Source organism: Ischnura elegans, chromosome 9 (assembly GCF_921293095.1).
Source record: "Ischnura elegans chromosome 9, ioIscEleg1.1, whole genome shotgun sequence".
NCBI classification, from domain to species: Eukaryota; Metazoa; Arthropoda; class Insecta; order Odonata; family Coenagrionidae; genus Ischnura; species Ischnura elegans.
In genome coordinates, this window is record NC_060254.1 from 19,178,556 (window position 1) to 19,194,544 (window position 15,989).

At 37.5% G+C, this 15,989-nt stretch overlaps 1 protein-coding gene across 1 annotated transcript in view; it reads left to right on the forward strand.

Annotated features, from left to right (window-relative positions):
* The window catches only part of LOC124165368, a 39,876-nt gene that overhangs the window by 1,221 nt on the left and 22,666 nt on the right, over positions 1-15,989 (forward strand). The window contains exons 2-3 of the mRNA XM_046542744.1: positions 7,539-7,870; positions 14,373-14,586. Of these exons, the coding sequence (XP_046398700.1) occupies positions 7,539-7,870; positions 14,373-14,586 (546 nt within the window). The remainder of the gene's footprint in view (positions 1-7,538; positions 7,871-14,372; positions 14,587-15,989) is intronic.

Here is a 15,989-nt window from a genome sequence, read left to right on the forward strand (position 1 = left end):
ATATCTACGGACATCTCAGACAGGAGAAAACTCTCGGAAAATACTTGAGCAGCTTACTGTTTTACTTAGTAGTTCAATTGTATCAAACAATCCCAAGGGAAGCATCTTGAAACCGTCAACAAATATTGGTAACGACCTTTTCAGCTGGAGAGGGATTGGTGCTGTCAATCGAAGAAAGCGATAAATTAATTTTAATAGATACATGTGATATATTGAGCGGAATGATTCCAAGTTAAATTCCTTAACTGTTAGGTATGCGTTGCAACGCATGGAACGTTGGAACGCGTTGGTATTGGTGATCGATTTCCATCTCTTAAGAGTCCTGAACTCCAGCAGCCCGTTCATAAATTTCCGTAAATATATGAATCCCCCGGAAGTCTTATTGTTAGTAAAACGAAGGAGTCCACAGTATTTAGTACTTCAAAATAGTCGTTACTTTCACGACTGTTATATAAAATAAACTGACTTGAGTAACATTCACATATAAGCCAGCGTGCTAAATTGTTAAAAAAGTGCTAAATTTCCACGTGACATTATTATTACTAACATAGTTTTTCTGGTTGACCTTTCGATCAGATGGCAACATGAATTCATTTAACTTCGTTAGCAATAATTCACCTTTTACAAATAACAACGTTGTCCCCTTCCATCCTTGACTCCTTAACCTCCCACAGACAAACCAACACCAACTCTCCTAACAACGGAAACCATGTATTCAATTCCGATAATCTCGTAGTGCAATGAAACATATTGACTAGATGTGTTTGCTACACTTAATTTACGAAAATCATCGACCGCCAGAGTCATTTTCATCAAATCATTCTTATCAGACGTTGCTTTCGTCCATCATAATCCTATCTGGCGTTTAACCTTTCGGCATTTACCGATGCCACCACTTTGACCATTCCTCGGTCATTATTTCATAAGAAACTACACAGCCGGGTGTACACAGCCCACTGTAAATACCAACCTTGGAATTTGCGACATTGAGCATTACATGAAAGGAATTGCGGTCATTGCTGACAAAGGAAGGGTTTACCAACAGGAAATAGCTGATGAAAGGGGCATTGTGAAAGAACTTCGGGAAAATATTGGCAAAGAGGCTGATAGGATCTTAATTCCTGAAGGCTCGCGTAGAACTAGTAGAATAGAATGGAAATTTATAATGCTATGGGAGATAAACACAATTTACAATAATTGGCGCACCGAAAAGCTCATTGGGTTCGTTGAAAATAAAATAGAGATAGCTACTGATACAAAAAATGCGTGTACCAGCAAAGAAATATAGTAGCAGTATGATACAAACATAATAAAGCGATAACAAAGAAACAAGAACTTAAATTTCCCTAGATTCGTAATATGTACAATGTGATTAATTGAGCACAATAAGTTTAATTTTGACATTTATTGAGTAAATACATGCATAATGCCTCTGTCACTGTATAAATAAAGTCCCTGTGTTGTAAGCCATCAGGGAAGGAATTTCAAAATATAGATGCCGAGATGAAAAATAATTTCTGGTAGGCAGTTAAGCATAGATTAGATGGCGCTGAGAATAGTCGTTCGCGCGAGATTACATCTGAATGGTTTCTGACCTACTCTTGAAAATTTCCCTGAATGATCACAAATTCTCTCCATGAAAATCTTAGAAATAGGAAATACAAAAACATACGCAAAAACCCAAAATAAACAAAAATATAGCCCAATTCTTATTCACGAATATTCACATACTCTATTATTAGGATCAAGGAATAGCGCATAAAGGGCTATGCAGCCATTATATTGCATATTTCTGTATCTCGTGTTTCGTAGAACTCCGTGCCTTAAAAATTTTAATTTCTATGCATAATATCCCGAATAAAGAGGCCCAATAGTTGAGCTTAGGCGATTATCTAAAAAAATTCCACGTCCTATCACACTGCGAAGTTGGAACGCTATCCGTAGGTGAAGCATGCATGCTATCCATTATTATTAATCATCAACAACACACTTATACTCGATATTAAAACAAATTTACGACAAAACGATAGAAAACCTAAAAATATGGAGATTGCTAACAATATACATCATTATATGTATACTCATCATTAGCAACAGAAAAGAAGTAGCAAACAAAATTGAGCCTCATTTTTTCATTTCGAAGTCCTCTAAATCCCTCTCTTTCCAGGGGATCCTACATTCTTGAGTTGATTAACACGAACACGGACTACCGTAGAAGGATCTAATTTGGAAGTAAACATTACAATGTCAGATCTCCATAATTTTGGTTGCAGCCGAATAATGATGCAAGTGATATTTTAATAAATCCTATAGAACTTTGATTTAAATTTAAATCATAGGGATCGGTCGTTTAATTTGAGATTCACTCATTCAAGGAATACTATGTGATTCTCCTGAACGACTTAAACTGATATATTCATGATACATAGCTACATTTATAATAACTACACCAATATTTTCTCCGTAAGAGTTAATGACCCCAATAGACTCGAAGATCCGATGGATTTCGTCCCTATACATTGCATTTTGGCATATAAGAGAAATTATTACGAGGTAATCAAGAAGCCAGAGTTTACCAAAGAGATAATAGAGTTAACGGAAGACGAAAATGATTTATAAATTTTGATAGCTGGAGCTACTCCATCTTGTAGACCAGTGAAACACTTAATTGATTAATCAAACATGCCAAACGGTCATAAAAATCCCGCAATTTGCTAACTGACAAAATAAAATATAATAACATGACAATCCTATTGAAGCATTTTAGAAGAAATGTTTTGAGCTTAGAAGATTTTTAAGGACGAATGATTTTTTTCTTTTTTAAATTTAGATTACTGAGGACAGACTGTCGTTAAAACCAAAGGCGATCCTACACGGATTAAATTCAACGATCGCGGCGAATTATATTCTAGAGAGCAGTTAGAAATTTTTTAATGACCAGGACGACACTCTCATGAACGAATATCTTTATCCATTCTTTTCCCCTGTTTTTTCGTCCATTTTAAAATTCATCTATTCCTCCGTTAGGTAACTAGGTAACAATAATTAGATAAACATATCATAATTTACGTCTAATGGTGATGATTAATCATAGAAATCAGGCTCGCTTTATTTAAAAAAGAAGGGTAAAAGTTATTCGACCAAGAGACCGTAAAATGGAATACCACAGAGTTTAAAATGAGCTAGTGAGTTTTATTGAGTCCTTCATTCTCGAGTTATGCAATAATCTTCGTTTTCGACCCACGCTTAATTTTTCTACGCAAGTGGAGTCATTCCGTCTCGGCTGTGCTCCCGATCCGCTTGCATTCGCGATTTACACTCTCCGGGTGTGGGAGTCGGGGTTCTCTGGAGGGCGTGGAACGGCAGATATTATTACCTGGCGGTGATCCCCTCTGTTACTTCAGACGTCCTAATTCCCTCGGCGGGCTTTACTCACCGTATCGTGCCATTTCCATGGGCTCGCACCTTGCAGATAACCCCCGGATGCAGGCAGTGGAAAGGGGCAATTTCGGGAAGTGGGTAAACTCCACCGAGAGAGGCATATTTGCGTTACGTACCTATCTCTCACCTCGCATATTTCACTTGCCATCCACAGAAATTGGCCCTTCCTGTTCCGAAACTTTAAAGCCACAGAAAAGTATTTATTATTTTCGAGTGCAGTTTTCACTCACCGATGCATTCTCTCGTAACGTGTTTGATTTCGCGCGGTAAAGTTTTCCGTCAGACATATCGAACCTTTCAAAGCAAAGTGAGCTCAAAGTAGGTAGTACTTCATTAACAAAAAAGATATAAACTTTACATTAACTTCAAAACAACTCTCTAGTACATATTGAAACTGGGAATGTGATGAGATAATCATACAAACAAAGTCGGCTGTCTCACAGTACCTGACATTGAAAAAGGATACCTATTAATTCGTTGTCTCTGGTGTGACTTCATGTATTCGGCTTGACGTATTGAAATATAAAAAAACTCTAATTATTCATAAATGTAATAATGTACGGCTAAGGTTTTCACGTGATACGTCATAATCTCTAGATCATCTGCCTTTCCCCCTGCAACGTGATGATGGTGTGCCACGTCAAGAACTAGGTCGCACAATATTTAATTTATATGGAACCACCAAGTTTTTAAATTAAATTAGGATAAACTATGATATCTACGACGAATTTTATCGCAATTTTGTAATTGCGGAAAGAAATAGAGTTCATTTTTTAATGTAAATAAGAGTATAAATAGGTTTTAAACTTTTTACATCAAAGAAGGCCAACTCCTCGTATTGCACCTAATTAATACTACCCGGAAAAATAGGTAATTCCATTAGGGGATCCATCAAAGACATAAAAGAATGAACCGAGGATTCAGAAACAAAACATTTAGCACTAACAAGATCAAATATTGCACCAAACTGCTGCAAGCCGAAATTAAAGACAAATATTTCAACGAATTTGAGAATAATAAAATAAGAGAAAACATTAAACACCCCGTGAATATTGACTATTTTCCTAAGATATCAAATTCCAAATAACTCTAATCGTAATCACGTATTTTTACAAGGAATGCTCTTCAATTCACGTCTGATTCTACGCAAATACGGCTTCATTGAAATAATAACATTTAATTAGGATAAAATCTAATTCTACGAAGAATTTTCTCGTAACATAGGTGCTCCAAATAATTGGACAAATTGTATAATTGCGGAAAAATAAAAAGTTCATTTTTAATGTAAAGAAGAGTAGGTGTAAAACAGGTTTTAAACTTTTTACATCAAAGAAGGCCAACTTTTCGTAGTGCACCTAATTAATACTCTCCGGGAATATAGGTAATTCCATTAGGGGATCCATCAAAGACATTATTGATGTATGAACAGAAAATTCGAAAAAAAAAATATTTAGCACTGATATAACAAAATAATGTGGCAAACTACTGAAAGCTGAGATTTTGACACATATTTCAACCAATTTGAGAGTAAAAAAATAAGTTGTACGGAGAAAATATTTAACACCCCTTGAATATATTAACTCTATTTTGCTATAATATCTAATTCCCAATAACTCTAAGCGAGCCTACGGGGCGGAAAAGTAAAGCATAAACCTCAACCCCAAAGCGATATCTTATAAAGCTGAAGGCAATGGAATCATTTATTGAGACCCAAAAACCGAAATTAATTTTTAAAAATCGTTTGATCGAAGGAAAGTCATGCTAGCATTAGAAATATCTTAATCATTTAGCAAATATCTCGTAAATTAAAAATAAGAAAGTTTCCGCCCTCTTTTCAAGAGGCAAAAATGTCATTAGAGTTCCGCTTCATGAACTTTAAAGAGGAAAAATCCCTTTACTGCGGAAAGGTATCCACAACAGGAGTGCTAAGAACATTGAATCACGGGAGACCAATGTGCAAGGAAAATGAGTAGTGGAGAAGAAGTGTCACGCTTAGAATGAGTTCGTGTTGTCATTAAATTACCTGCAGAATGGTTATGCCCGATGACCTTAAATTGGTATAGCTGAAGACATTGGCAAACTGAAAAATGCAGGCCTCATTATTTTTTAAAACTCTACCACCATTGACACTGGCAAAAGTTCCATACAAGGCCTTCACCCGGTGGCAAGTCAAAAATATGTATAGAATCAGCATTTTTGCCTGTTCACAGGAAGACAATTTATGACAACATAGATTTCTGAGCAGAAGCTTTCACATTAACGTTCTTTACCAGGGACAGAATGGTTATTCAAAGGTCCCAACGAGCACATCCTTTTAGTCCTTTCAACGAATAGAGAGGACACATTTAGGTGAGCATGAATATATTTCGCTCGAAAGGATCGAGTGACCTCATCAACTACGATGAGAAAGGGTTTACCCCCTCGATTTTTATTCGCAAGATGCTTGAGAAGAAGGAGACGGATCGGGAAACCGAAAAATATGGTCGTACAAGACCTTTAACCGGTGGATAGTCTAAAGAAATTCAGCAATTAAATGTGTGGAAATTAAAATTGTGAAAGATTTGAAAAAGGAGTTGAATTCCTTAGTAATTGGCTGAAGGACATACACTTCTAATGTTAATTTAAGCCAATTAGCAACTCCGCACGATAACGAATACCATTTCTGCCTGCTTGTAAGCAAACAACTGGAGGCAGTAAGGATTTCTGAGTAGGAAAAAATAAAATCATTCCCTGATTTGGCGTAAAATGCAAAATTACATAAAATTGGGAAAAATAAATCTATGGATTCTAATATAATTTCATGTAAGTAAAATAAGACACATGCATGAAAAAAAGAAGCGTTTACTGAGGGGACACGGTGTTAGAAGTAAAAAATTTGAGATGGTGGATTCAAATGGTCAGGGAAAGGCTCATGCCACCTACCTATGCTCCCGCATTTTTCCCACGAATGCTAATTCAACAATTAAACTTACTAACATCACAGCTTAGCTCCATATATAAAGGTCAGCCCACTGTCTACAATCCGGTGGACGCACTCGATGACTTTAAGCTTAGACGTGGGGTTAAAAAGCAAAATGTAAGTACACAGAATGACAATAATGCTATCCTTATTTTTTCCGTTCTCACATACACGAGCTAATTGAGCCGATTTTAACGACATTTTCATGCAGCTTACAGGATTTGACTTTGATTAAAGCACTATTCTTGCCAAGGCTTACGCGATTAGCGGATGCTAATGATTTCCACTGAGTTGTTTCATGTCTGCGGATAGATCATTCAGCAAGATTAAAAGCAGTGATGGGCCAAGGACGTTACCGTGAAGAACACTCGTCGTTACTCTTCCTTCATCCAAGCACTCTTCTCCCATACTATGTACAGCCATTCTGGAATACGTCACGTAAATTTTTACACACCATAGCACTCAGTGGAAATCTGGGAACCACGGGAGAATTTTCATCACTCATTTGATAGACAGCTAGATAGTTTATTTTTTATAGGACTTTTTTTTCGAGCATCAATAAGTTTACTAAAATTCAGACAGATCATAATCAGAGAAACGAGTACAATATTGAAAATCTCGTTCAAAAAGTACAATCAGAAGGTATTCGCATTTAAGCATACGTATCTTATGGAATCACAGTCAGCAATGATTTGGAAAATATACATAAAATAAACAATCAAAAATATACAGTCTTCGTAAAAATCATATTTGAGGTAAGTAATGGTTGGTAGAATGTTGGGTAAACGAGGTAGGGGAAGGAAAAGAAGAGGATTTTTCGATAGATTGAAAGGGAGTGGGCTTTACAGCGAACTGAGGAAGGCAGTGCTGGAAGGAAAGGGAGGCTCCCAGAGTACCTCTTTAGTACTCCATGGAAACCTACCGTAATCGGTAGAATACTAAAATATATGCATATTTTCATAAATATTAATTGCCATTGAGATAATACTAATAGAAATGCTTTTAAATTTATCTACTGTGGTAAAGCTTTTCACTTAATCATTAGCTGATAGCTCAAGTGGTAGTCGTACTAAATTTCATTTTATCAGAATCTACTGGCTCAAATACTGATAAATGCCTTGATTTCAAACACACTCAGCACTATGTCCGCCCACGGGCCCACCTCCGACCGTCTCCTCGGCGGTTCCACTGGCCCTCAAGGGGATGCTTTCCGTCCGCACCACGGCCCGCACCCCGCCCTCATTCACGCCGCTTCTTCCCGGCCTCATCGCGGGCGGCGTCGGCATCACGCTCCTGCCGCCCAGGCCCTGGATACCTGAAGACTTGGACCCGAAGCGAGGGGACAGATACAACCCGACGCCACCCGCCACCACCACTCCAGACCCGCACTTGGAGGAGGGCAACGTGACGGGACGCCTAGGGTCAGTCGCGTACTTGGATTGCAGGGTGGAGGATCAGCCGGACACGATGGTGAGTAGGTATGCCATCACAAGGGGAGATTCCCAGTGGGTTCCAATCGTGGGGGTGAACATTGCGATCATCATCATCGTTGGTCAACAATACTTAAAATTGTTTTGACGGAGTTCTCCATTCCTATCTCCTATCCGCTAGCCTTTTCATGCAGAAGTATTTCTTTTACATCCTTTATAACCCGTTCTATTCGGGACCGTTCCTTGCCCTTCTTCCCTTCCACTTGTTCTTCTACGCTAGTTTTTATCAGGCCATCATGCCTCGTAATACGGCCAATTAAGTTGTTCAAACATTAAAATACATCAGTTACTCTTGAGTTTAAATCATTCAATTTGTTTCCTAATTCCAATATCAAATGGCAAACTACCGTTGCTCAGCCTTAGAAAAGAACCAAATTTTCAGCTTTTTCACTCCGTATGACCCTTACAGTAATGTTATTATGCTTATAAATCAAGAAAATTCATGTATGAGGAGATTCCTCCTTTATGTTATAATCCTATTTCCTAGAATAATTTTATTCGTTTAAATGGTCCATAATTTATTTGGCATTCACGATTGGTGTCAAAATACCATTCGGATACTATCTCACATAAGCGAAAGTGGTAATCATTTCTCATAATAATTTTAATATGATCCAGTAAGATAAATAGACAATAGACCATAATTTAGTTTCTCATATCAAGAAGAGTGAATATTTCTATGCGAATCCACTCAAATGAAATTAAAGGACATTCAACTTACTGCTGTAACGCAAATAAAAAGTTATTTCCCGATAGTATTTCAAACGACAATAAGAGTCACCGTACTCCGTATGAGGACAATTCAATAGTACAACAACCATCAAATACTCGTAAATCAGCCTGCATTCCTGCTGTGAAAGAGATCAATGAATTAATTGAGTAGCGCAGTCAGCATCACACATAATTTATAGCTGAAAAATATTCACGCCTATGACCCATTTCAGCTACTGAAATAGCCATATTGAAGCCCCTAAATGAAATTCGACGGGATAAAAGATACATCCTCGAATTTCTGCTCTCCAGTGATGAATTCATCGAGCTACCCAATTCAAACACTTTGGAACCGAAATTTCCATTCCATAACGTATTACTAGCATAAAAATTTAAATGCAAATGCAATACCTCCGCAATGTATTTGATAAGGTAAATAAACCTAAGGGTAGCTATAATCATCGTTTGCTTTTCAATGTTATTTTACTTCAAAGTTCTATACTTTGACAAGTTAAAAGAAAAATAGCAGCCACATCAAACTTTTAACTTTCATTATTATCTCGTAGTCTTCCGTGGCATCCTTGATTAGATGATATCTCCATCTTTCGGGTTCTCGCCAATTTTATGTATTAGAGTGGCAGAAATCAAATGATAATATTTATAAATACGAGGGTCGTTTTTTTCAACCTCAGCTAGCTCAGAAAAAAACACCATACAAGCGGCAGGTGGGTGCTACGCGCATAGGTCAAATTGTGCGTCCTCTGTACTACACGCTCAAGTAATTTCTTACCGTAATTTTTTAGTTTACGGTTAGGGGTAATCTCATCAACAGCACAGCCTCAATTGATTCTCACGCCAAGTGTGCACTGCGGAGAGACAGCCGGAAAACTCGCCGAACGTCTTTAAGAATGACATGTTTTGACCTTTATACCGATAAAAGAGAATTTTTTCAGCCACTGTGGCTAGAGTGTAAAACAGTGTGAAACATTATGCCCATTCCCACTCAAAACAAAAGAAGAGACATGCCGAATTCTGGGAGCGTTCTGATCTATGACAACGCCCGTCATTTTAGTGCTGATGCAGCCAACTGCTCTTTGAGCAATTTCGATGGGACATTTTTCATCTCACGCCGCGCAATACCGACCTAATGCCGTGTGGCTTCCATCTTTACGCTGAAATAAAAAGATGTGGCTTGGAGGGAAGCGTTTTCAAACGGGCGATGAGCTTCAGGACAAAGGCAACATTCATTGGAAGTCATTGGTGGCAACATCCTATGAAGAAGGTATATTAAATATTGTCCACTGGCACGACTAAATCCTCAATCGCCAAGGCGATTATGTCGCAAGGACACCACAAGTGCACTCATGATTTACCTATGAAATAATTTTTAATCAATCATTTCCTCTTCTATTCATGGCCCCTCGGAGGTTGAAAATTAAACGTCCCTCGTAAATCAAACCACAGCAGCGTGATAATGAGGCCAACCACAACGCAGCAGCGATGAACGAGGGCTATATAAACGCGGCGAAAATACCGCCCGGTATTGGCACTTCGACCTGAAGGCGCCGGGGAGAATCTTGTCGAAACTGTTGTCACCCTAAGACAAACAACGCGGTGAGAACCCGAAAGATGGAAAGATCATCTTTGAACATGCATGGACGAATGGCAAGAGTTCACGCTATCCGTATGGCATATATATCACGGATGTTACCTTTATTTACTCCGCAATAAGCTCATTTTCTGCTCCCATGAATCTTGCCACCCTAAACGGTGTTATGACTTTTTTTCTCCGAAGTCGCAAAATAAGGATACCCAAATCTCGGCGAGGTACTCACAGAAGCAATTTTATCCTCTTAAACTTCAATGAGACGCAAAATTCATTTGCAACGCACTTAATTCAGATTTTTTCATTTTGAATTTGACATTTCTGATATTGTTTCCCTCAACAACATGAGGAGTACCTACCCGCAACTCCCAATCGAACTCTCTATACTACATGCCAATAACCAGACTATAATAATTAAACATTCTCTTTTCTACTGTCTTTTTGCCAAAATATATTTTCTCCCGATTAATCCCTTTTCTTCATTTATTATATATTTTACTGAATCGGCATCAACTCATTTAACCCATTAAGACTAAAAAGCTTTCTAAACACTCTGAATGTGGCGCAGTCATATCGGTTAGTTGCTCTGTTTTGTTACCGTTTGACTATTAATTTTAAAAGTTTGTTTCATTTTTGACTAGAAGTGCACTTAAAGTAGTCAGTATTACTATGTGTGTAACATTCTATTTATAATAAATATCCAACAAATAAAATGGCAATGCAAATAATTCTTTTTCATTCCAATAGCAAACACAAAATTTAAGGTCACCGGTACATCAGGTTTCATCAGAGCAATTTTCAAAATAAAAAGAACAAATAGATATTAATACCATCCGTATGGCGATATGTTCCTATGATTTCAGGGACAAACTATCTATAAACAACTCTTTTCCTTCTTCCTAAATATCCCTTTTTCCTACACGTGTAATTTGAAGATAATATGAATTTTATAGGGTATATACAGCCGAATGCATAATATTATTTCGAATTCCAATCTATATCATACTCCCAAATAAAATATCCCCAGAATTACGACCTTAAATAGAAGAAAAAGAGCACTTATTTTCAAGTAAAACTATAAGTTTGCTTTTTTAGTTTTCTTGGTCCCTTTATGCTGCTCAAACAATGCGGGATAAAATTACCAATTTACAGATCAAGTCAAAAATTCGCTTTGAATATGAGGAATATTTTTTTTTTTATTTTTGCCCTAGAGAAATGAAGGCTTCCTCGTATTTGCATGTGTACATTAGCTTTTTTTTCTCTTTCCGTTCATTTCATGCACGGAGGCCATATCAGCGCGCATGCTAATGTTCGGATTCCGGCCCTAGATTTGAAAACCTCATGCAGCATTGATTAGCTTACCACGATTCCACGCAGGATTTCCATGGTGCAATTAAAAATGAATGCAAATACGTGTCCTTATCAGTGAGGGGGTAAGGGAACCTCTCGCCGGGATTTTGCCCTTAAAAATACGTTGCCGATTCTCGATTTGCGGTCCTTCGTTGCTTTTTCGGAAGCCCGCATTGCGGACCACCTCGCCGGTACGATTCTCTCTTCATTATTCCACTCTAAAGTCCGCTTTGAAAATCATGGAATTTCTGTTCTAATCGAGCGAAATCTAGTCATAATTTTTAAACCGTTTAGAATCAAATTAATACAAGATTTGATAAATATTCTCAAAATGGATCGATTGTGATCCAAAGTATCCATTTTGTATAAAAATTTATTTATGCAAAGCCAGCGTAAAAAATATTACCGTCAAAGATTAAGTCTTCGTTAGTCTTCCTATAGATTTAAACACCAAGGATGATTGTCGCCATGAAAAAATAATTTTGCTTAGCTGATATGGCGATAGGCTTTGACGATTCAGCTTAGCCGCTATGCCGAACATTTCAGGGCGATTTTCATCCTTGGAGTATATGTATATCTAACTTTGCACCTGTGCACATGACTGCGTATAAACATTACTTGTCTCATGCCAACAGACAATTTTTCCAAAAAGGTAGAATTGAACATTGTCCTTTTTTACATCACCAAGTACTTCAACGGACCAAGACTAAATCACTGAATGGCTATTGTTAGAAGCAACTATTAAACAAAAGGAAATGAACGAAAATATAAATTATAAGATGGAAGTAGGAAAATATTAATGCGAATAAAGACGAAAAAATTAATAACTGCGCAACAACTTTTTCGATTGACTTGGCAATCATGTACAAATGGAGCAACACTCCAAGGCGGGCTCGCAAGGAGGGCTAGATTTTAACCTCTGCACCACAGTAGGGGGAGGACAAGGAAGGAAAAAGGAAGGAGGCGCCGCCGCGATAGGAGCCCGACGACGCCTCTTGGAACGAGATAGGGAAGGAAGGGATGGGACAAGGAATCCCGTACCGTCACTAAGGCGGGCGGGTCCCACCATCAGCGAAACCTGGAAAAACATTTTTGTGTCAGCGATTTTAAAGGATTATTCTATGAGGAAGAACAATCCAAGGATCAAATCGCTAGATTGGCAGTCATGTACAGGGAGGAGAAAATGAGTCAATTAGTCAAGAGCTCTTTCTCCTGCCAAATGGTGGGGTGACATCCACCTTTATCTTTATAGATGATTGCCAAGTCGATCAAAACACCGGTTTGAAGGTTATCAATTTTTTTCCGTCTTAAATTGGTATTTTATTTTCCTACCTTCAAAAATTTACTCATGAGCCAATTAGTACCTTCAAAGCACTGCATATAAAATTTAACTTTGTATTTTCTCGCGGAAGTAAGATCATAGCAAGGATGATATTTACCTAGAGAGAAGCTGGAGACATAAATGATAATATACGTAACCGGCAAGCAAGAGATCACAGCTAGAATACCGGCTAAGCCAAATGATTTTTTTATGGCGAATTCCTTAGTGTAAAAAAATTAGTTTGAAAAACTTATTCTAAGAAATATCTTTTAAAAACGATCTGGAAGGCCTTTGAGGCTTGCACACGTCTTGCTAAGGGAAACTTCACGTCTTGCCTACATTAGTGAAGATTTCCGTAATTAGTGAAGCTAAAAATAGGTGTTTATTGGATTTCTCAATATGGAGAGTCATGTCCATTGAATGAAAGTTTCAAAGGCGCTGCAGGTGGCTTCCGAAGGTCAGTGAAGGATTCGATTACAAACCCAGCGTTATTTCCATCCGAGAAACATTATTAAAAGAATAAGAATTAAATTCACTAAAGTATGACTGCAAAACTATTTTTCCGGCATCTTTATCCAATAATAGCAATCTAAAACCCGATGATGTAAGAATGGTTTTTTATAGTGCAATATATCAGTGATGGTTACAATGAAATAAGAATCTTAATCATCTATTTTATTTACCAAGTCCATATTATCTTCTATGAAGGATTTATTAACGCAATATGAGAGTGCGATGGCTTACCCGATGAAAGGCGTTCGGCAATCATAAATGGCATGCGGCAGTAATAAAATAGTGACATATAGCTGATGGAAATAGTAGCGAGATGGGAATGTAAAATAATTGTAGAAAAGGACAAAGAAATTGACTGCATGAAAATTATCGTCCAACCATCATGTACGTGGGCCCAAAAAAGCCGGACAAAAGAAAGACGAAAGAAAGAAAGAAAGAAAACCGAGGTAGAGTGAGTACTCAATATTGAGTCAGGCAGTGGCGCAGCGAGGGGGGGTTTTGGGGGATATACCCCCCCTCCCCAGAGCTCAGAGAAATTTTTGGTTTAATCCATTTTACTTCATTGGATTGAAATTACTAATAGAATAGTGTAATAATTAATAAAATATCCCTCAGAAAGCCGTAAAACTAACCATTTTGAGCCATTTATCTTAAAATTCCGCAATTTATTAATCTCGCACCTAACGCTTATCCTGGTGGGTATTCCATACCCCCACACAACCCGGTATTAGTTGAACCTAAACTCCCCCCCAGTCTTAATTCCTCGCTGAGCCCCTACAGTCAGGTTCTGGAATGAATCCCTTTATGTCAAAGAAATCAAGTTTTAGGGTATCATCTGTATCTTATTCTCAGAGGAACTGATGAAATGGATGGCGCGGATTCAAGCTTTGCAGAGCACTAGTACAGCCATATCTTGTCCATGTTTTCAAATCGATTTCTTTTCCAAACTTACCCTTTTCTCCCATTCCCTGCGAATATCAGGTGACGTGGCTCCAACGAAGAGATGACTCGATCCAACTTCTGACGGTGGGTCGTGAGCCTTACAGCGAAGATTCGCGTTTCCTACTCTCCCACGAAGATCCTAATAACTGGCGACTGCAGATATTGCCTGTAATGAAGGATGATGAGGGATTGTACGAATGCCAAATTGCCACCCAGCCGATCAAAGTGAAGAGGGTATACCTTCAAGTGACCGGTGAGTAGAGTATCGTGTTCAGTAATAGGGCACAGCATTGTCTGATTCATCGACGACAGTACACTTTTATTTTATATACAGGGTGTCCCATTTATCTTGTTCAGATGCAAATTCAAAAATGTGTCAAGCAAATGTTCATTAGCTGTCAGGGGGACATTAATCAGCATGATTGTCTTCCTTGTAGCTTTGTTATAGGAGAGGAAATGAATTGCCGAATAAAAAATATAGGGTGCCATTTAAAAAAGACATACCGCTGTTCATATCTTTGTAAATAACAAAGCTACAAGGAAGACAGTCATGCTGATTAATGTCCCCCTGACGGCTAATGAACATTTGCTTGACACATATTTCTGAATTTGCTTCTGAACATGAAGTTACTTCGGGTGGTCAAGATAAATGGGATACCCTGTACATCAGGGTGGACCGGAGTACATTAGCTCACTTTTTCCTTAGATATTTACCTTTCCATCTTGGATTGATTCCCTCTATAGCAAAGGTTCGCCATGCTTAATGCAATTGAAAATTTTTTCATCGTAATCTAGCGGCAATCTTGGAGATTTATTTTACCATTTTATAACAATCAATTTACTCAGACTAATTTCACCTTTCCTCGGAGTAAGTTGGCCCATGGTTTGGAGCAAGTTATATATATGTGATACTTTTGTAGGAGGGGGGGCTGGGCTGCCAATCTTATCGTTAATTATTAGCGCACTCATGAGACTAGTCAGTGAACTAACATGGATGGGACATCCTGTCCTAATCGCCAATGTACCCCGGTCTACCCAATGACAGAAAATTCTTGCACCCGTAAAATTTCTGCGTGAATTACCATTACGAAGCAAGAATTTTTAGTTTTTTCAGAGCAGATTTTTAAAGATTTTTAATCATTGGTTTTTTAGAGTAGCAAGGCACTTCAATCACTGAATTCAGTTCAGAATGACTGTTCAGCATCTCACTTCATCTATAAATTTTTTAAAAGTTATCATATCATTTAAATACTGAAAAAAATGTATATATAAAAAACAAAATACAAGTTACTGTAAAAATATCAATATTATTTAGTGAAATATTACTACATTAATTTACGTCCAGTTTTTTGAGTAAAACAAGCATTTCAGATTAATAAAAAAAGCAATTCCACCCATAAATTTGCCAAAGAGGCGTAAAGCATTCAATTTAACTCCGTCTCACAGTGAAACCGAAAAAAGCTGGCCAAAAATGATTTTTTTTTCACTTTTTAATTTGAATAAAAAAAACTATTATATTTTCAAATTATAGAATGATCAGTGACCAAATTATTATATTTATAACTCTCTTTTTAAGGCGGGAGACGTCTGTCAATTTGATGAAAAATATCACAAAATATTTTTCCTATTTTTTTGAAAAAATTGACTGAAGTTTTA